This window comes from Polypterus senegalus, chromosome 1 (assembly GCF_016835505.1).
Source record: "Polypterus senegalus isolate Bchr_013 chromosome 1, ASM1683550v1, whole genome shotgun sequence".
Classification (NCBI taxonomy): Eukaryota; Metazoa; Chordata; class Cladistia; order Polypteriformes; family Polypteridae; genus Polypterus; species Polypterus senegalus.
The window spans coordinates 262,807,593-262,830,630 of NC_053154.1; the positions used below are offsets into that span (position 1 = coordinate 262,807,593).

At 35.9% G+C, this 23,038-nt stretch overlaps 1 protein-coding gene and 1 pseudogene across 2 annotated transcripts in view; both read left to right on the forward strand.

Moving 5' to 3' along the window:
• Positions 1 to 18,516, forward strand: part of anxa11a (annexin A11a) — a 92,629-nt gene extending 74,113 nt beyond the window's left edge. For both annotated transcript variants that reach the window (XM_039772981.1, XM_039772991.1), the window contains 7 exons: positions 3,998 to 4,077; positions 6,312 to 6,368; positions 6,876 to 6,969; positions 7,359 to 7,454; positions 10,783 to 10,841; positions 14,214 to 14,336; positions 18,104 to 18,516. In XM_039772981.1, the coding sequence (XP_039628915.1) occupies positions 3,998 to 4,077; positions 6,312 to 6,368; positions 6,876 to 6,969; positions 7,359 to 7,454; positions 10,783 to 10,841; positions 14,214 to 14,336; positions 18,104 to 18,163 (569 nt within the window). In that variant the 3' untranslated portion in view covers positions 18,164 to 18,516. The remainder of the gene's footprint in view (positions 1 to 3,997; positions 4,078 to 6,311; positions 6,369 to 6,875; positions 6,970 to 7,358; positions 7,455 to 10,782; positions 10,842 to 14,213; positions 14,337 to 18,103) is intronic.
• LOC120541409 lies at positions 10,857 to 12,347 on the forward strand (annotated as a pseudogene).
• Positions 18,517 to 23,038: the final 4,522 nt, after the last annotated feature.

Below are 23,038 nucleotides of genomic sequence, written 5' to 3' on the forward strand. Positions count from 1 at the left end.
AGGATGTGGAGATGGGCGGGCAAGAGGAGGTCTGATACAATAAAAAAAAAGTCTAGTGAAACCAGCCTGTCAGATATCAGAAAAAAAGGCATCAGGAAGTGATATCTCTGTTCTCAGCGTCAGCGCAGTCTGTATAGTGCGGCTGAGCATACGGCAGCTCTCTTCTTGTAAAGTATATAGCAAACCAATATATACACATACAGTTGTCTAACCATTAGGTGTGTTCTGTGTGCAAAAATCCTTGTAGCACTCACTGTGGTTCCTGTTTAACGTGACCCCATCTGCCGTTCTTATATTTGCTCATATTTGGACCTGCATCCATATTGCAAAAAGTGTGCAGAAACCTTGCATCACACACTGCGTCCTGAGCAAAAGTTTTGTCACTGAATTGCTGAGGGTTTTGTACGAAAGCGTATTAGGGCCACAGTGAAGAAAAAAAATACGGACAAAGTGAAGAAAAAAAAATATATGTCGAGAATAAAGTTGAGATGTTGACTTTATTCTCGACATTTCCACTTTAATCTTGACACTTATGATGAGAATAAAGTCGACATGTTGCTACATAATTTATGATGGGAGTTTGAGAAAATCTAGTAAATTAAACATTCATTTTAAGATGAAGTTTAGTTTATGATGTTCTACTTTAATGACAAACTACGAGAATAAAGTCAACATGTCGAATTTAATCTCGAGATAAACGGCGAGAATAAAGTGGAAATGTCGAGAATGCATACCTGCTGTAGTGCAAGTGTGAATTGAATATCCAACAGGCTCTCCCTTTCCCACTCAAAAGTCTTAATGTTGGTAAAAATGCACATTACACCTCTGAAAGAATAATGCAAGAGCTGCTGGATGTCATAGCATCAGAAATAAAATCTAACATACTGAAAAATATACACACAGAAAAGTTTTTAAGTATTCTGTGTGATGAAGCCACAGATATCTCAGATGTAAAACAATTAATTATTTACATTAAATGTTTGCCAGGTCACTAAAGAGGTCAGAGTTAGTTTTGTATCAACCCGCAATATGATTGACTGCATAGTGGAGACTATAACCAACACACTGAGTGAGACTATGGACACTCTAGGCTTGAATTTTATGTTATGTTTTATGTTGCAAAGCAACTCTCTTTAAGTTTTGTGGATATTATACATGGTTATGCTCAGGATATGTCAGCCCATTTCCACTGGAAATGTCTTTTGTTTAAACTGTCAGCAAGGAATTTTCATTTGCACTGTTACATTTTTATATAGCTTTAATGCACATAAAAAGCGCTGTTTGTTTAAGTGAAAAAAAATTGAAGGGTTTTTTTTTTTTGCACTAATAAGGTTGTGGAGTTGTAAAGTATTTTGTCTCGCGTCAATCATATCGCCAGTTATATCGTTATCGCAAATGTTCAAATATATATCGTGATAAATATTTTTGCCCATATTGCCCTGCCCAACTGTTTTATTCTTCATTGATGTTTGGTTGCCGCACATTTACTAGACACTTTCTGTTTTTCCACACTCGGATCACACAGTACAGCTGTGCATCACCAAGTGGAATACCTGGCTGCAAGCTCAAAAACCACTGACATTAAAGGGAGCTCTCAGGATTACACATTGGAGAGATTGCCTTTTGTGGCATTTTGTCACTTTCTCCATGACTTGTTTGGGGAAATCTAAAAGTTAAGTGTTACACTTAAGAAGAATTTTGCCTCAAGCTGTATCAGCTATTAACAGTTGTGTTCTCATGATTAAGGGCTTGTCAGACAGACCATTAAGGAGTGGAGAGTTGCAGGAGTTTCTGCAGCACACTAAGCTAGAATCGCTTGCTTAGCACAAAAAATGTTGTGTCCCAGGATAACACACAGGTCTCAGACAGACTGAAAATTAAAAAGCGGGGAAAGTCAGTGAGTAATACTGATACTAGCAGAATATCCAACTCGGAGGCACAAGTCTCACCAACCTTGGAGATGACCTTCACTTGCATGTTGGGAAAACTGTGGCGGTTACAGTCAAGGAACTGGAAAGCTGGTATGAGAGGTAATAAATATACAGCAAGATAGCTCAAATGGGTCTGCAATCATTTATTTCTCAGTCTTCTGTCATGATTCATGGCCAGATGATTTAACCACTTTTGGAGCAAATGAGACTGACACTTTTTAAGTAACTGGTATCGAGAAATCCTCTTGAGAACGCATGTGGTGTCAGGGCTGTACAAACGGAATGTAGGTTGTCAAAAAATCTGATTAAAGGCAAGTTCTCAGACACGATTTAACAATTTGTGGGAAGTCTTTATGTGCAATATTGTCAGTTTTCCATAATATTCTACATCTTATTGAGATCATGCTTGTTGTGCCTATTTCAGCAGCTCAATGTGAATGTAGCTTTTCCGCACATAGCAGAATAAAATCGAAAGTGCTATACTCACTCAATCTCTCAGCCTTGAAGGATTTAGTCAGGATCAGCATAGAAGGCCCATTACTTGAGCAGTTTGATCGCGAGCCCTAGGTCAAATGCTGGCTCATTTCAAACAAGAGTAACAGAACACCAAATTACACTGGGTTGCCCTCTGATGGTCAGTGACACAGACTTCATGCCACAGTAAAATACATGGTTTTTAATGATTGTACATAGTTTGAAAAACATAATGATATTCACTTAACCAAATCAAGATGTGCATAAATGCATGAGGGAAGGATGCATTGCAAAGGAGAAGGAAGAGAATTAGGCAAACATACATGGAGGTTAGAAAGGAAAGAGATTGAAAGATTAATATTTTATGCATTTTATTATTTGGCACCTAAATCGAAGCTATTGGCTTGTAATTTTTTTTCTTTTAGGAGCCACTGGCTCCTTGAGGTGAAATTTTGTCTGGAGTGCTGTTGTTTCAACACATCAATAGCAAATAACTGAAAACTAAAGTGCTGTTTTATTAATGGGCTTTCAGTTACTGGATTGCACACAAGTCACTGTTTTCTAATTAGCTGTGCAATTGTGCTATGCTCTGCAAAGGACAGATATTATCCACCATATATGATTTCTTATTTTATAACCAGTGCTGGTGTGATAATCTCACGCTCCCTAAACTGCCCGCATGGAAATTCACTCCTCAGCACATGCAGCATCAAATGTACAGTATGCAGTATGTCTAAAACTTTTGTTCAGTTCTTGACACTTGATTGTAGGCTATGCATATGCTTAACCCTCTCCCTCAATAGTGTCACAACGTGGTTAGAGCACATGTGTAGACAATGTTATTACTGACCGCAGAAGGCCGTCACTTTGCGAAAAAATGTAATAACTATCATAAAATAATTTAATAATATGTACATATATTTTTTTTTTGAGTGGCAGGTTTAAGCTTCCCCAATTCTCCGCAACAATTTATGTGTCATTTTTTGTACGGTGTCAGTTATTAAATGTAAACGAAAGGAGAGGGCAATATGTTTCAGTGTGTCTGTGTGTGTTGTATTTTCTGCCATGATCATTAAAAAGAGTTTTGAAAGTGCTTGTTTAATAATAGTGGCTAGTGCTTGCCTCATATCTACAGGAGGCTTGGATCAAATCTCAGGTATGATTGTAATTTATGTGGATTTGGCATGTTTCCTTTTGGTGTTGTAGTACTCTGGTGTTCATCCATGTCCCAGAAATTCGCCTGTTAGGTTGATTGTCAAGTTTAAATTGGTTTAGTGTGAGTAAGAAATGGGTGTGTGTATCTGTATTTATAAAAGGAATCCTTTGTCACCATTTTTCATTTCTTCTTATTAATTATACATTCTGTAGTGTGATGGACTGGCTCAGTGTCCAGGGTTTGTTTCTGCCTAATGCCCTATGCTAGCAACCCTTGTCTAGATTAAGCAGGTTAGATAATGACATGACATGACAAATTGTGTAACTGACCTAAAATAGTAGTAAACATTATTGCACATTTATCTGTTAATGACACCACTTTGTAATTTTATAATGGTTTTCTTAACTGACAGTATTTTTATATTTGTCTTTTTCAGAATACAAAAAGTCTCTGGAAGATGCAATTAGAAGTGACACATCTGGGCATTTTGAAAGACTACTGGTTTCTTTGTCTCAGGTAGTGTTTCGATTTTTTTTTTTTGGTCTTAAAACACTGACCACTTTTCAGTCAGTTTGGGTTTAGTATATATCCTCTATCAATGAATTGTTATTCTTACAGGCAATAAGCAAAGTAAAACAAAATCATGATGCAGACATTTAGCTGGCAATTTGAATTTTGTATAGCACCTTTCATTTGTAGACCTGCTGAAAGCTTTATTGTGCCATTATTTACTATCAAATTGTTTTAAGTACTGCTTTTTCATAAGATGATTATTTGCTCTTTTCAGAATGCTGAGAGATAAGCAGGATTTCCTCCCTTTTTTGACTCTGGCTGCTCTGATATAAACTATTTTTTAACTTGATTCCATTAAAATATGCACATGTGTAATATACTGTATATAGAAATGTAATTTTCCACTAAAGCATTCTGTATTGTAAATAACATGCTAATCTAGTAATTTAAATTTTAAAACTGAGAAACCTATTGAACTGGTTTACATTGAAATGTTGGCATTATTACAATATAAAATTTTAAGCAAAAGTAGAGTTATTTGCCACCTGTCACAACAGTGTGTTGTATAATCTTACACAATACCATTCCAACATTGAAGTATGAAGAAAACAAAAACAAATCAAGAGTTGTTTTCCCTCAATAGCAATCAACTGAAAATCTAAATGGCATTAAAATTGCTTCTTCTTTAGGCTGCACCAATTTGGGGGTCGCCTCAGCAGATCATCCATCTCCATCTATGCCTGTCTTTTACATCATTTTCTGCCACTCCGACTGCCTTCATGTCCTGCCTCATCACATCCACAAACCTCCTCTTTGGCCTTCCTCTTTTCCGTTTGCCGGGCAGTTCCATCCTCGGCATTCTTTTATTGATGTACCCCTCGTCTCTCTTCTGCACGTGCCCAAACCATCTCAATGTAGCCTCTCTTACTTGGTCACCAAACTTATGTACCTGTGTTGTCCCTCTAATAAACTCATTCCCAATCCACTCTACCCTTGTTACTCCCAGCAACAATTGTAGCATCTTTATTTCTGCAACTTCAAAAAATAACATTATAATCACAATATATGGTAAAATTACAATCATATTAACCTAACATGCACATTATTGGTACTGGCCAATAATGCCAACTAGATCAACTATCCATCCATCCATTATCCAACCCGCTATATCCTAACTACAGGGTCACGGGGGGTCTGCTGGAGCCAATCCCAGCCAACACAGGGCTCAAGGCAGAAATCAAACCCCGGGCAAGGCGCCAGCCCACCGCAGCTAGATCAACTAGCTGCCCAGAATTAAAAATACTGCTTTTTAATTACTTCTTTATTCTGTTAAATATGTGGTGTATTTTGTATTATTTTAAGCTAATTATATTGATAAAGCTTGTTTAGAGTGAGAGTCTGTGTAGAGCACTTATCCTTTTACTTGTATAGTGTTTGCTGCATGAATGATATGATCTATATTATTTTGAGTACTGCTGAAGCTATGTAGTTTGAAGTAATGGGAATTTATATGTGATAACATTTTCCCAGCAGTTTAGATTTACATATTCTAGTTCATGAACCAGAGAGATTGAGTTGTGACATTCTTGTTTAAATGCTCTAGTAAACTTGAAAATGAATGTGTAGTTGTTTTACAGTATAGGTAAATATTTAATGTTGTATTTATGGATCATGACATCCAGTGCTAAGAAAAATAAAATGACTGTCCCATACAGACAAATTTATAGACACACAATCGATAATTTGTTGAATACCTAACATATAAACATGTTATTTTAATGAAGTTAATTTTTTTTGTTAATAGATAAATGTGCGGTATTGTCAAGGCATGTTACACTACAATTGTTGCGTTGGGTGCCACTGTTAAGCTCAATACATTAATTTAAAAAGTTGTCTCAACTGTACAGAGAAATAACTGATTCCACCAGATAGTGATGACTTGAGGTGGGAACACCTGCAGATAAGCTAACCCATGCGAGGCTGTGCTCAGCCTTCTCACTGTCCTGTACATAAGTCCACTAAATGATTTTACCATGCACAACTTATACATTGCCAAGCTTGGGTTATACTGTAAATCACTAACCTGTAAATAAATGACTGTGTATCTTAGTGCAGTAAAAAATGCTTGCAGATTTTTTGAGATTTTGCTGCATACCCATTGCAAGGCTCTTTTATTTTATATCAGCCAAGATATTAAAACTGCATTTTTTCTGTTTTTTTTTTTTTAAACAAAACAGGGTAACCGTGATGAAAGCCAGAATGTGGATATAAGTTTGGCCAAGCAAGATGCTCAGGTCAGAAATGTTTTTTAATATCTTTAATATCTTTAGCTACATTTCCCTTTTTAAAGTTTTACTTATTTGAAGTCAAGGTAACAATGTATGTTAAAATAAGAAAAAGCTCCAGTTATGTTTTTTAAGCATTTTTTTATAGCCATTATGATAGTTTTTCTTTTCATTTTAATTTTCTTTAAGGTATTTATCTTCTGCTACTTTTCATTTCACACTCTTCAGATTGAAACCCTTTATGAATACAAATACTTTAAACAGATTTGTTTTGTGCTTCTCTGTATAACAAATGCTGGTTTATATGGTTATGTTCTGAAAATAATATTTTTACATGATTACTCAGGCAGTGCTCACAAAAGTGTTATGTTAATGAAGTTAAGTTGGAAGATGTCTTTTGCAAGAATTACAAGAACATCAGCTTCACTGTGCTAACTTAAACTTTAATGGCGGTCAAATGAATAATCTTCTGTTTAACATGTAAGATTCAAACGCTTTTAAATTTTGTGTCCTTAGGGTCTGTATGCTGCTGGAGAGAACAAAGTGGGAACAGACGAGTCCAAATTTAATGCTATACTCTGTGCCAGGAGCAAAGCCCATTTGAGAGCAGGTAGATTCTGGAATTGCAGTTTACTAACTGAAACAATAGATGCTTTAAGTGCATTTTAATTTTTCTAGTTGCTGTACATGTAATATTGAATATTCCTATTTCATAACATAAGCAATCTCAAAACATTTAACAAAAAGTCCGTATTAGAATTCAAAATTATTTGATTAACATTAGTATTTTTCGAAAAAAACAAATATAAGCACACAATTTGACAGAAACTTAAGTTTAGTTAATAAGTAGATATGTTTTGGTCAAGAGATCAAAAATTGATTTCAATGTGTTCCTTAAATGTGCATTTGTAGACTGAAATTTACATCAAGTTATTTAGTCACTTAGATGTACAGGGAATGGAGATTACTAAATTGTTAATATTTTTTGTATGTGTCAAGTTTTTCATGAGTATCAGCAAATGTGTGGAAGAGACATAGAGAAAAGCATTTGCAGAGAAATGTCTGGAAATCTGGAGAAAGGAATGCTTGCCATTGGTAAGAATACCTTTTTATTCTTACCAGTTATACTAAAGTGAAAGATATTTTAGATTTTTGTAGTTTCTGTTATGTAATAAACATAAAGTGAACTATTCACTATCATGTACACGATAAAAATGTAATATTTTTCTGCTGTAATTTCAACATGATTTAAATAGTGTATGTTTGTGTGTTTCAATACATGTATACCACAACCAAAGCTTGTAAATGTATCTGATATCCTTGTTCATTATTCAAAAATATGTTTGCTTTCAAGTTTATATGTGTGACTCTTTAAGAACCAAAATATAGGCTGACAAGTCTCTCAGACACTTGATTATACTTATGGTATGTTTGCACTTCTTTAGATTAGATTATTGTCCTCTATACATGCTTCCCTCGTCTCTTTTCTAAACAAATAAAATTTATTGGAAGATGTCAGGAGCAAATGTAATAAAATGATGTACAAAAGGTTGGATTTCCATTAGACTACCATACTATAAATAGTGCCACAATGATCACTGTTGCTGATGATGCTACAAAGACACAAACTAATTTGGACCAAAAACAACAGCATTCTTAAAACACTTAATGCTCATGAGAGATTTTTGTGTGTCCATAATACTGACATAAAGAGTGATTTGAAGCAGTGATCTATCCAACCTACCGTATATTAATTTTGTTAGGAATAAAATAATTTTCAGGGACATATTTTTTGTCAATTTAACCATCAATAAATAGCATTTAAGCCAAGATGCAAAATACCTACGTTAACTATGCAAAATACCTGTTTACTTTACCTGTAGATGAGTTTATTACAGCTTTGGTGAAGGTTTCATTACAGTGCCACTCACTTAGAATCTTTAACTTCACTACAGTGTTTTTCTGAAACACTCAGTGAGAGGTTGGGGGAAGCACATGGAACACTAGACTGGTAGGATGCAGGAATTAACTACACATGAAAACAGTACAGACGTGTGCTTATATTCAAAACATGTCTGCTGTCTGAGATCCAGAAAGTACAAACTGATTTGACATTCATTCATACCGGAAGAAATTTCTTTACAGATAATTATAGTGGTATATGTAATATGAATGGAAATGTGAAAATGTCACAGTATTAATATGTTGGTGTGTGTACGAATGCTAAAAGTTCTAAAAAATAATTTGTGTGGTTAGGATTTATTTCTGAATATCTAAATTTACAGAACAGTACTGAATTTCTATTTGGGCTAAAAGAAAAAGCATTTCTAATGTTATAATTAAGAACTTGTTGGTTTTAAATACACACAATGAAATGTATGGTTTTCTTTATTCTATATAAGTGAATTGCTATGAATCTTATGTTTGTTATAATTTAACAAGTCATTTTTACTGTGTTTTCTTTCTTTCCAATTGCATTCCACTTTACTGTCTATGGTAATAGTTGCTTGTAGTGCAAGCATTCTTTTTCAGTTGTGTGTATTGTTTATTTGAATCACAAAATGTATAGGGTGCAGAACCACCCAGACCCACTGTGTGTTGTGTTGTTTACAGATAGGGCTTCTGATCATCAGATATAGTATTTGAAATACACAAAAGCATTACATATTAAGATACAATATGACAGTTTGGCTTGTATTCTGCAACTGTATATATAACTATATATAAATGGCTTAAGATTAACTAATTTATAAACTAGTGCTTTTCCCATGCTCAAGGCACGAAGCTAGATCTCAATACTCATTTGATAAATTGCCTATTAAGTGCCCATTGATTTTGTCGTCATTACTTTCAAACATTTGTTTTCCTCCATTTTTGTGACCTGGCCTGTTATCTTATTTACAGTTTTATCCAGCACAAGTATGTCCCTCTACCAGCAAAACTCCATCTGTCTGTCATCTTTCTTTTTGTTAAAAATTGTTAATGAGAATGGAATATTTTAGTATTTTCCTGTACAAATGATTGTGCTCACTATGAAAGATCCCTCTCCTCCACAATACTCATATAAATCATAATACTCAATCACAAATACAATCCTCCACTCCCAGACGTGTTGCCCTCCTACCACCCAGCTCAGCTCACTCTCTGGGAGCTCCCACAGTATTTTTATAAGGCACAAGTCCTTCTTCTAACCCCGGAAGCACGTTGCTCTTCCTATGACATACTTCCGGGTTATAGGGCACGAATGATTCTTCGGTCCTCCCTGCAGCTCCCTCTTGCGGCCCCTGTGGTATCCAGCAGGGTCGTGTATAAAAACTACATTGTACAGGACTCCCTGCTGGTCTTCGGGGCCCCTCCATACTGCAGGGAGGGCTCCATCTGGCAGCCTGTGGGCATTGGTCGGGATGACAAGCCAGCCAAAGACCACAATACACATTTCCATAGCCTAACATAAATAATTCTGATGTATAATGCAATTTTTGCAAGTTCCTTAAAAATTGGTATTCAGGACCCTTATTACTAGTTCACGAATGCTCTAGGTCAGGGTTGGTGAACTGTCATTCGCAGTTTATTCAAGTATAGGGATGTGTTGTGAAATATGTGAATTAGTCCTTCTTCAAAGTCACTCAGTATTTGTAAATTGGATTTCTAACCTTGACAAAATGATGTTTGCATACTTTTTGCACACAAATGTTATTTGCATATATGACACAGGCTGCAAGTCTGTGAAGTCACCTGCTTTACGTAAAATTTGTGTCAGTTCCCATTTTTTCAGGTGCATGGAGAAAGCAAACAAATATTTTTCAATAGGGACTTTAGATATCCATACTCTTACTTAATTCAGATTCTAACTTTTACTATTTTGGTGTCATTTATTAGGGACATTTCCTAACAGGACTGAATTTGCAATTACACATACTTGTATGCATTTTAATTAGAACACAAGTCTCTGAAAATCAGAAGCCTTACTCAAAATCAGTTTTGTATATTATCATTTGTATTCATTCTGTTTGATGTGTGCATGATTTATTTATTAGCAAATTGTGAAGAAACCACATTTGTCTTATCTGAAATCTGCCGTTTCGTTTCAAATAAAACCAATATACCTACTAAGATCGATGTCCTATTCTGGTAAACCTTTGAGTAACAGTATACTTTCAGAGTGCTTTTCACAGACAATATTGTATTTTTTCTTTCTGACATTTATTTTTATTTAAAGTTTTCGATGTTGGAACAGTGTTGGTTTTTTTTCTTTTTTTGTGCTAACAGAAACTACTTATGTAAAACCAAAATATTTATTAATGTTAGTTCATTTCAATGCATTTCATTATCTGTTGTCTTTTTTTTTTTTTTTTCCCCCAATTGATGCACGTACAACCATGAAAAAATATACAATTCTAAACTTTCCCTTATGTTTTCCTAGTGAAATGTATAAAAAACACTCCGGCTTTCTTTGCTGAAAGACTGTACAAGTCCATGAAGGTACGTATCTACAATAAACAATGTATACTAATACAGATAGCCAATTTAATAATGCAGAATCAAGTTCTTTCTAAGGTCAGATGTTATGAGTTTCCAGCTCAGGTAAAACATGCAGTTTCTTGGCACTTTTTTAGCTCCCCTTTCTTGGATGCCTAAAAAATGTACCTTGAACCATAATCTGAATAATAAAGACAATAGTGTTAATAGACTGAGAGAAATTAAGATGAAATTCAAAGAGGTGGCAGAGGCGTACGATGTCCTCAGCGACCCGAAGAAGCGAGAGGTGCATGACAAGTTCTGCGAAGAAGGGCTAAAGGGTGGCATGGGAGGAGGAGGTCCCAATGGCACCAACTTCAATTACACATTCCACGGGGACCCCCATGCAGTGTTTGCAGAGTTTTTTGGTGGCCAGAACCCTCTTGATGGTTTCTTCCGGCACAGTGCAGGTGACGATGACATGGACACAAGTGACCCCTTTGCCAGTTTTGGAATGGGGGGCATGGGAGGCTTTTCTCATGGCTTTGGCCAAGGCTCAGCTGGGACAGCATCACCAAGAAGCAGGACCCACCAGTGGTGCACGACCTTAAAGTAACACTAGAGGAGATCTTCAGTGGTTGTACAAAAAAAATGAAAATCTCCCATAAGAGGCTCAACCCGGATGGCAGGACCACTCGAAGTGAAGATAAAATTCTTACAATTGATGTGAAACGTGGTTGGAAAGAAGGAACAAAATATTGCTGGTAGTCTTTGATTTCTCTTGTTCTATAACTAGTTTGCAAATTATTCCATTTATTTACAAACATCTTAGATATATTGAAATTTAAGAAATTTGCAAAAATAAACAGCTAGCCAATCTTAAGTTCACAGGCGTCCTAGTAATGAGTATAAATAAATATGCATGTATTCTTCTATAAAGATGCTGATATTTTGTACTTGCCATGTACATTGCAGCCTTATATAAATAGAAAATTGACAATGTATGCATGTTTATATTTTTTGCTAGTTCTTATACCATTTGACATGCTTTTATTTTTATCCTTATTCACCGCCATTTAACCAGCATTGCCCTGTAGAGATGCACCTGTGAGATGTTTAGGGTATGGGGTTAAACAGGTGGGTACACACAAAGACACACACGTATTTGCATGCCGGTCATTTAGTTTGTTTACTCAAGGTCCATACAACATTTATCTTCACTTACTACTGTATGCACTAGTATAATGTGTTGTAATGCATTTTCAGTAATATTTACAACTGGTCTATTGTAGTACATGGTTGCTAAAGACTAACCCAGTGTTTTCAGAAGCCAGAATTAGACTGAGCACATTCACACTTACTCATATGGGGTCAGTTTAGAGGTCCTAATGTGAAAGTGTTTGGGATGTGCAAGGAAACAGGAGTAGCCAAGGAAAGAATCTCCCAGGATAAATCCAGTATATATTATACTAACAAAATACCCGTGCTTCGCAGCGGAGAAGTAGTGTGTTAAAGAAGTTATGAAAAAGAAAAGGAAACATTTTAAAAATAACGTAACATGATTGTCAATATAATTGTTTTGTCACTGTTATGAGTGTTGCTGTCATCAAGGATTTGATTATCATTATTTCTTTCAATCAGGTTCGTATTTGGAGGATGTGTTGTTTTCAAGTTACATTCTGTGTTTGTCAACCATTGTAAAGATAACAGGTTTCATTCATCGAAGTGTTCACTACCCAAATCGGCACTCGTAAATCTAAGATGTGTAACTGGCATTCCCGGTATTAAGTTGTGGATTTGCCTGCGAAAATTTAGCGGTAGCGTGTCTATGAACTTAATTTAAACTTAAGTTTTACACCTTGCTTTCCTATTGATATGTCTACAAAGGTTTGTTCAGATTCAGAAGGTTGTTCCTTTCCTACTGCATTAGTAAACAGCTCGTCTTCCTCTTTATCTGAGACATCACACACTGCATACACGGGTTTACCTTTCCCAGTCCTGCAAAGGCAGTTCACATGAGCCGCTCGGAGTACATGCATCGAAGGGTCTCAGCTGTGCTTGTGCTATCTCGTGCGATCTCGCGATGTCCACGGCTTTATTTAATGTTCGCTCAGACCCGGCACTTAAAAGTTTCTCTCGCACTTTTGCAGAGTTTGTGCCAAACACTTGTCTATCCCTGACCATCTCACCTTCATTTGCATAAGCACAGTCCTTCACTCGCAAATATTTTGTGGCAGCGTGTCAATTGGATAGCTGCTGACAGACACCCTTATATGGGCAGGCATTTAATTATGTGGTGGGGGGGTTATGACGATGAAGGACGCAACTCCGCCTCACATGGCGACCGAGCTGCAGGCAATGGCCATAAATATGTACGTAAGTAGGTTCCAGTTATGACAGTTACGCATAGAATTTTCGAAATGAAACCTGTCTAACTTTTGTAAGTAAGCTGTAAGGAATGAGCCTGCCAAATTTCAGCCTTCTACCTACACGGGAAGTTGGAGAATTAGTGATGAGTCAGTCAGTGAGTCAGTCAGTCAGTGAGGGCTTTGCCTTTTATTAGTATAGATTATAAAAAAATATTTAAACAGAGCATAGTTGTGAGACATGAACTATATATTTGATTTTTGTCATTACAAAGGTTTAGTATATCTAATATAGATTCTCGACCTGTGACAAATATTTTTTCCTTTCATTTTACACACTAAAAGCAGCAACCATGTCTGAATATCTAACAGTGCAGAATCAACTAGCTGATGGGTTAAAGTCATTTCATTTAATTGGCATAGATTTTTTGTTAAAAGGAAAGGTTTGCTTAGATTTCTTCATATGTATAATATCTCTCCCTCCCTTTAAAGCCCACACTTCTCCATCCCTAAAATACCCAAGCACTACACCACTCTCCACTCACCTCATGACTCTGGCATGTTTCCTACCACTAGTAAGCCCTTGTCTAATCTCCCATCCCTACTCAAGACTCCTTAGAGTTTAAGGGCTGCTTTTTCATTCACAACACTGTCCCACATTTCTACACCATGGGCCTTGTCCTGCACTTTAATGCTTGTTTAAAAGAGTCCTTGCCTGGTTTCAGCCTTCCCTGAGCTCACCCAGTAATTGTTTATTTGGCTCAAACTTCTCTAGTTAGCTAGCCATTCCTCCAATTACATTTTTTCACATTAGGCACATAGTTCATCATCTGTATCCCTTTGTGTCCTGAAGGAAGATTACATGTTTGATCCTACGGCTGTCTCCTTGCACATTACCTCACCACCACCACCTGTCCCCAAAGCCCTGCTCTGGTTGCACCTCTTGACTGTGTTTGACACTTCCTAACAGTCTCAGGTTGCTTTAATAATCCTGTAAATACTGAAAATAGTGTTGTTATGTGTTTTCCAGGGACTGGGAACTGATGATAAAACTCTGATTCGCATTATGGTTTCTCGCTCTGAAGTTGACATGCTGGATATCAGACAAGAATACAAAAGAATGTATGGAAAATCCTTGTACACTGACATTACGGTAAGTTGTATTTTTAAAATTGCAGTCTTAAACGTAGGTAAATTTCTTGTATAATTCACATTTTGGAGGTTTACATTCCATGATTTACATTCTAGGCTTGATAAGTAAGAGCGGCATGGTGGTGCAGTGGTAGCGCTACTGTCTTGATGTAAGGAAACCAGGGACCTTGTCCCAGGTCCTCTCTGTGTGGAGTTTGCTTGTTCTCATTATGTCTGCATGGGTTTCCTCCAGGAGCTCTGGTTTCTTTCCATAGACCAAAGACATGAAGGTTCGCTGGACTGGCAATGATAAACTGGCCCTAGAATGTGTGTGCATGTGTTCACCCTGCAATGGACTGGCACCCTCTTTAGGGATGATTTCTGCCTTGTGACCTATGCATGCTGGGCTAGGCTATAGTCCCCATGTGATCCTGCTCAGGATTAAGCACACTTAGAAAATGGTATGGCACGTGACAAGTGATATAATTATATCATACTGAGTGGAAGCTATTGTTACAAGCCTGGGTTGTGCCCATTCCTGCCAGCTGTGCCAAAGAAACAGTATTTAGGTGTTGGTATTAGAATCTGTTTGCTTACACTCTTTTGCATATATGAAATTACTCCCATACTCTAACTTTTGGCTGGAACATTCTATTAAAATCTCTTTAAAAGTTTTAAGTTACACAGCTTTTGCACTGTAGGCATGGCTAAGGATGAAGGCCAGTTCAGTACCCCTTATAGAGTGCACAGCTAATACATTCAGCAGCAGGTCCATATGGAGGAAACAAAACTGTGTCTATGATGTTTAAAATTCTGTCTTACTGGGCAAAATTTATATATATATATTTATTTATTATATACAATATATTTGTTGGTTAGCTCAGTTTAATTTGAGGGCAGACATAAGCATACATGAAAGAAAATGATGCCTCCATAAATTTCTTTTGTAAAATAAAAATACTTTCTTCATAATATTCAGAAGGAATTTTATAGTTAAAGCCACTGTGGCCAATTGTAAGAAGCCCCTGTGCTTCAGCTTTTTATTTATTTATTTTTTTGCTCAAAGATATTTATTTTTATTAGTTTTGTTCACATATAATGAAAAAGCACCTACTGTGGTCGCCATATCTGTCAGTCTGTCTTTCCATCTGCATGAAACAATTTGGCTCCTAGTAAACCAATTTTGTTGGGGGTTGGCGCACTTATACCTCAGTTTTTTGTTACAGTATCTCAAGTAGAGTGAACTGTATATCTCCTTCATTTTTGACCATTCTGCATAGTACATAATCCACCCGTGTGTATCTACCTCCACTCTTGTACATCAATCTATTCCTTCCTCTTCTTAAAATATGTATTCATTAAAGCCATGCCCATCCTTTTTGTAAAATCCACTATCATCTGACCTTCTTCATTCTTCTCCTTGACACCGTACCTACCCATCACCTTCTCATCCCCTCTGTTCCCTTCACCAGCATGTCCATTGAAATCTGCTCCAATCACCACTCTCGCCTCTGGGTACACTCTCTCCACCACGGTGTCCAACTTACTCTAGAAATTCTCTTTCTCATCCATCGCACACCAAACTTGCGCGGCATATTCGTCAATAGCATTATCACACCTTCAATTTCCAGTTTCATAATCCGCAATCTGTCTGACATTCTTTTCATATCCAAAACACTCTTGACATACTGGTCTTCAGGATAGCCCCTAACATTTCTACTCCCATCCACACCATGGTAGAACAATTTGAACCTGCCACCAAATAATACCTGACCTTACTCCCCTTATATTTGGTCTCTTTGCATGCACAATATGTCAACCTTCCTTCTCTCCATCATATCGGCTAACTCTCTGCCTTTGATGAACTAGTCATACTGCCAACACTCTCCTAACCTGCCCCCTTTTCTTCTCCTCCAGCCAGAAATAGCCCAGTTTCCCCCAGCAACCTGTTAATTAACAGTACTGGTGGCTACCATTGTTAAACCCAGCCTCGACCAATCCAGTATGGAAATCTGTATTGTTGTCTGTATATTGATCTGGCAAAATTTTACACCAGATGCCCTTCCTGATAAAACCTTCCCCATTTATCTGGCTTGATACAGGGATGAAGAAACACTGGTTTGTGCATCCCTTAGGTTAATGGGGCATCAATCAATGCCAGTTTTACATCACTTGAAGTGGATTCTACTGTCTGAAAGCTACTGAGACACTACAGACACATTTGGGCTGTGCTTTTAACTACTACTGTTAAAAATCATATATTTAATAGAATCTTCTAATTCAAAGAACTGCATTCTATTATCACAGTTACTTTATATTACTGAATGTTTGAAAATCATTTAATCAATGAAAATGTTAACTGACTCTTTCAAATCACTTAACTAACTCCCAGAGCACAAATGAATGATATGCTTACATTTGTTAAATATTTGGCTGTATGTTTATTCAAAGCAACTTACAAGAAAAGGGCACACAACAACTATTTACAAATGTTTTTTACGGTTAAAGAACAGGCAGGTTACGTGACTTGCTCAGAGCTGTGCAGTAAGGCAAAGGGAGGATTGAACCAACACCCTTGGGATTTCAAGCCCTCTGCCTTCGCCACTACACACTGCGTAAATCTGGATGAACTGAAGGAATTCCCAAGTTTGTCATTGAGGCTGAGAGTAAAATACAACTGTTTTTATTTTAAAAAGCAGAGAATTACCTGTTCTTAAGTTATCATTTATCCACTGTTACATCACAAACTCTAGTCAGCTATGAATTAAATGTAGGTAGTACTGTAAACATGGCCATCACAATTGCAAAACATATTTTGTTTCATTATCATGGAAATTTTTGATGACACTCCAGACTTGTGGAGTGAGCAACAGCCTTATTCCATTTATAGTGTCTTAGCATGTTTGAGTTTGTGCATTTGAGATTTTATAATGTCTGTCTTTACAAACTTGTATAGAGTTCCCATTCATTTTTTCATCATTCCAGGAGCTAACTATTATTGCAGCCTCAGTGCTGAATGTAAACCTCGGAAAAGAAAGCTTTAGTATTGAAGAGGTTTTAAACAAACAAGTTAAACTGTTCAGCTTCTAAGCCTTTCTTGATTAGAATGGCCCGTGTATCTCGCCATTGTAAAACTGCAAAGCACTTTAGAAACTGAAAGGGAGGTGATGTGCAGTGTAAAAGCATTATAAACCTTCTTAGGCCATTGAGGTTATCGTTACAAAAACTATAATTAAATTTTAACATTTTGTCGACCATAATCCAGAGATCAATTTGTGTCACCATGCCCTCTTTGCAGGCATCATTTAGCTTTCACTTCACTCACTGAATGAGTTTTGATTACTTAATTTCCAAGCTTTGTCTTTCAGCCCATGCTGCATAAACCCCAATCCCTAAAATGTCTGTCACTGTCTCTGCTAGAAAAAGCAAAGTGATTTCTAAGCATTGAAATTTACAGGCATTGTTAAGGGAGTGCCCAGTGCTGTGACTGCCTAGACTGTGAAGGTGGTGTTGAAATACTTCTAATAATAAAAAAAGAACACACTGCGGAAAAATGAACTTCAGTCTGGCAATGAACTTACAAAGAATATAATACAGCCTTGTCAATTTTAAGATTCTATTCAAGCATTCTGCAAAATGTTAGCAAAATAAGTTTTTTCTTAAAGCCATCAAACTCTTGATATTTCTATTGAGTAGCTTATACATAAACGTTTATATATTTTGGATGAGTGCATTTGTTTAATAAATTCAATATAAAAAAAAAAAAACTTTTTTTTTTTCCTTGCTTAGGGTGACACTTCTGGCGATTACAGGAAGATCTTACTGAAGCTATGCGGTGGAAATGATTAGAAGAAGTAAATCACGGCAGACTGAATGGGGAAATGCTAACTTTTTAGCCTTCCTGGCTGGCCGCTCTGCACATATGTCGTTAATACAGTTGCATGTTTTTTTGTTTTAATGACACAAATCTTGACACACTAAGCTGTGTTTGTGACATTACAAGGTCTTTTTCCTGTCTTTCTAGACTTGCTTAGTACTCTTTCTGTATTGCACTGTATGTAGTGTGGAAGCAATCAGTTATTTCTACCAAGCGTTTTGATATACTCCATGGATTGCCAAATGTAACCTATCAACCAGAACATATTTTCAATGGAATATTTGTAATAGTCTTGCTTCTGAAATAAAGTATATATTTACCATAACCTTTTTTTTTCCTTTTTAATTTTTATGGCGACCAACCATTCACACTTTGAAATCATTCCACAATACAGTATTGCAAATGTGTACATTTTATAAAGTACTTACTTTTGTCTTTTTAAATATTTATTAAATGAACATTTTTTGTTCAAAAACATGTACATTATGTTATAACAGTCAAACAAATGTTCTAGTGAAAGAAAATGTAGAGATCTTTTCAATCAGAAATGCAATCAGTTCGATTTTTTTCCCAAAACAATATTTGTAATCACAGTAAAACCCGCATCCTCTGCCAAAATAGTCAGTTAATTGGTAGTTGTGTTGTAACCTCTTACTGATTAAAGCCATTTTACCAGAGACACAGACAGGAGCCCAGCAGGAGTATTTTAGAATAATATTTATAAAAGATGATCTGTACATTTCCATGCAAGGAAAAATACAATATTTTAGTTTAAGATAGTATCTCTTATTATGTTGTGAATTATTTAATTCAAAATCTTGCCTGAGATATTGATAGAGAGGTCTGTTTTCCGGAATTGCCAAAGATGGGCTAGCAGTGGGCACTGTGGCAATAGTTGATAAAGTTTGGAAATGCTATCAATGTTCTTCTCCTTACTAGGTGAGCATTGGTTGTGGATTAGGGAAATTTTGTAAAAGGAAAAAATAATGTCTAAGTTCCTAACTTGTTCCTAAAAAATTAAAAGTAGCAGAAAGGAGAAATCGTTGAAAGAATTCCATATTTTATTGCAGAGTTGATCAGAGGGTGCAAATACATTATCAGTGTAAAGATCTATGAAGGCTGAGAGGTCTAGTATCATTTAAAGGCTGATATATACAGTACTTCTGTATTAAGTCAATGCCGTCGAAAGCAGTTTATACTTTCACGTTGCAGCAAGCTGCTCGCACAAACCTGAACTCTAGTTGGTGCCTTTTGTAGCATACAAGAAAAGCGAATGATCCATTAACATGCAGACAGTTTTTGCCCTCCAGGTTCATTGCTCGTCTTGCATCACATTTTCCTCCAAAGGCGAACATATTTGTCCCACAGATTTTTCCAATTTTTCATACAAAACCTTTTTAAACTAAGGGAAAATATACCAATAATTATTTGTTAAGGATCTCTTTGTATACCACATTGTGAGTTCGGCCCTCCGGTTGTAATATGACCAAGCTGTGCGCTGAGCTTACTCTTGAGCATGCAACGTACAGTTGGCCATGTGAACAGTAATCTTGTTTCAAATCTCACAGCTTGGATTGCTGCTGTCATAATCGGTTTGAGTTTCATGGTTTGTTTTAATTACAGTGCATCCGGAAAGTATTCACAGCGCATCACTTTTTCCTCATTTTGTTATGTTACAGCCTTATTCCAAAATGGATTAAATTCATTTTTTTCCTCAGAATTCTACACACAACACCCCATAATGACAACGTGAAAAAAGTTTACTTGAGGTTTTTGCAAATTTATTAAAAATAAAAAAAAACTGAGAAATCACAGATGCAATGTGTATATATACTATATATAATATATATATATATATATACAGTATATGTATGTATGTATGGTGTGTGTGTATATATATATATATATATATATATATATATATATATATGTGTATATCTATACTAATAAAAGGCAAAGCCCTCACTCACTCGCCACTCACTGACTCATCACTAATTCTCCAACTTCCCGTAGGTAGAAGGCTGAAATTTGGCAGGCTTATTCCTTACAGCTTACTTACAAAAGTTGGGCAGGTTTCATTTCGAAATTCTACGCATAAGGGTCATAACTGGAAGCTATTTTTCCCCATATAATGTAATGGAGTCTTGAGTTGGAGATGGCCGCGGGGGGCGGAGTTTCGTGTGACATCATCACGCCTCCTACGTAAGTACGTAGAGAACAAGGAAGAACTCCAAACAGCGATGAGCACAAAACGCCATTTCACAATTGAGAAGGCAGAAAACATTATGAAGCAAATGATGCATACAAGCATATTCATAAGTACAGCTACTCCGAAACAAAGCACGGCGTGAACCGTAAGTTTATATTAAATTAAGTTCATAGACAGGCTGCCACTAGCGTTTGTAATTTAGTGCCTGCCCGTATAAGGCCGTCCATCAGCAGCAATCCAATTCAAACACTGCCGGTAAATATTCACGGGTGAAGGACTGCGCTTATGCAGAGGAAGATGAGATGGTCAGGGTGGTGTTTGGCACAAACTCATTGAAACTGCGAGAAACTTTTAAGTGCCGGGTCTTAGCTGACATTACACGAGATGGCACCAGTACAGCTGGGAACCTTCGATGCAAGAACACCAAGCTGCTCACGTGAACTGGACGCAATGCGCAGACAAAAAGCAACAGTTCCAAAGAGTGCTGAACAAAAACCGAATTACACAATTGAGAAGGCAGCAGAAAAATATGACGCGTCTTATCAAATCCTTGATGACAGCAACATTCAATAACACTCACAAAACAATTACTGTATATTGACAATCATGTTACGTTATTTTTAAAATATTCCCTTTTCTTTTTCATAACTTCTACTTCTCCACTGCGGTACACGGGTATATATATATAAATCTATATATATACCCCGATCTACAATACATACTTTAGCATAGACAAGCCACACGCTGTGGGCAATTGTAGAGTCTTCGCTCTAACGCCGACATTCGAGGTTGATTCCGAGAGGGATGTACTGACTATGTATGCGCTACCCGATTCATTTTACCTTCGATCTCCTTGGTTTGGGACGTATGAAAAATATTAGGTTAACGCAGAATCATGTTACGTTATTTTTAAAATTTTCCCTTTCTTAGCACAAGCACAGTTGAGAAGCTTCGATGCATGTACTCCATAACGCGCTAAAAAATAACGCATTTAATTACACTTTCAATTCCAAGCAAACGGGAACTTTTGTCAATGCATGATTTCCTGGTACATCCATTACACTGATGCACACATCACAGCTACAAAAATGTTAGTGTCGGAATAAAGCGTTCCTACGACTGATCATTTCGACTTCCGAGAAGCCTTGATAAAAGCATGGTTTTGTGCACACTGAAAAGCAAGCAAAATTAGATGCATTACAGAAAGCGGACTTTGTGGCTCTTACTGGGGATCATTGGACTTCCGTGACCGTTAGTAATTCTAAATACATCTAATTACAAAATGTTCAATGATCACACTGTTTTAGCCTAATGTACAAAATAATTTTGGCTAATGTTACTCAGAGTTTAAAGAGTAAGCTGGTCAAATTACCTTTTATGTTTCTGACTTATTTTTTTAAAAAGAAAAACTGCACTTTATGGTGAAATTTTGGTTATTATTATTTAAAGACAATACTATTCTGAAAATGTACTTAAAGTACTTAAACTACCACTTTATTTTTAAGTCTGTCCAATTTTAACCAGGGATGATATTTTTGTTTCTGTTTTGAATTCAAATGCAGTTTAAAAGCTTTTTTTTCAGAAATTAAAACAGCTTCAGTTTACAATATTCATGTCCATGTCTATTATTTGATTCTGTCGCCCACTAAAACCGCTTTTAAATAAAAAAAAAAACATTTGCGATTTGGGGCAAATTTACGTGCGATTACATACGATTAATCAAGATTCATTCTTACACAGCCTCTAATTAATTGGATTAATTTTTTTAATCGAGTCCCACCCCTAATATATATATATATATGTAGATTTTTATATATATGTGTATATACAGTATATATGTAGATATGTATATGTGTATATACAGTATGTATATATGTATATACAGTATGTATATATGTGTGTGTGTATATATACAGTATGTGTATATATATGTATATGTATATATATGTATGTGTGTATATGTATATATATATATATATATATATAACTGTATATATATATAACTATATATATGTGTATAGATGTGTGTGTATATATATATATATATATTTATATATATGTTTATATGTGTCTGTGTGTGTGTGTGTATATATATATATATATATATATATATATATAGCCCTCATGACAATGACAAAACAATTACATTGTCAATCATGTTACGTTATTATTAAAATGTTTCCTTTTCTTTTTACTTCTCCCAATCGCAGGTATTTTGCTATATATATATAATATAAATAGATAGATATGACAACAACACTCATATCAATGACAAAACAATTACATTAACAATCATCTTACGTTATTTTTAAAATGTTTGCTTTTCTTTTCATAACTTCTTTAACACACTACTTCTCCAAGCTGGTATTCTGCTAGTGTGTATATATATATATATATATATATATATATATAATAATATAATATATATATAGTGTGTGTGTGTGTGTGTGTGTGTATATATATATATATATATATATATATATATATATATATAGTCATAAAATGAGTCCAAGACATTATAAAGGTTTGGGGCAGCAACCCTTCTATTGTTTTTTCCCAGCTGCAAAAGGGTTTTCTTGAATCAAATACACGATGTGCATATCACAGAGTCCAAAACAGAACTGACTATAGTAGCCGA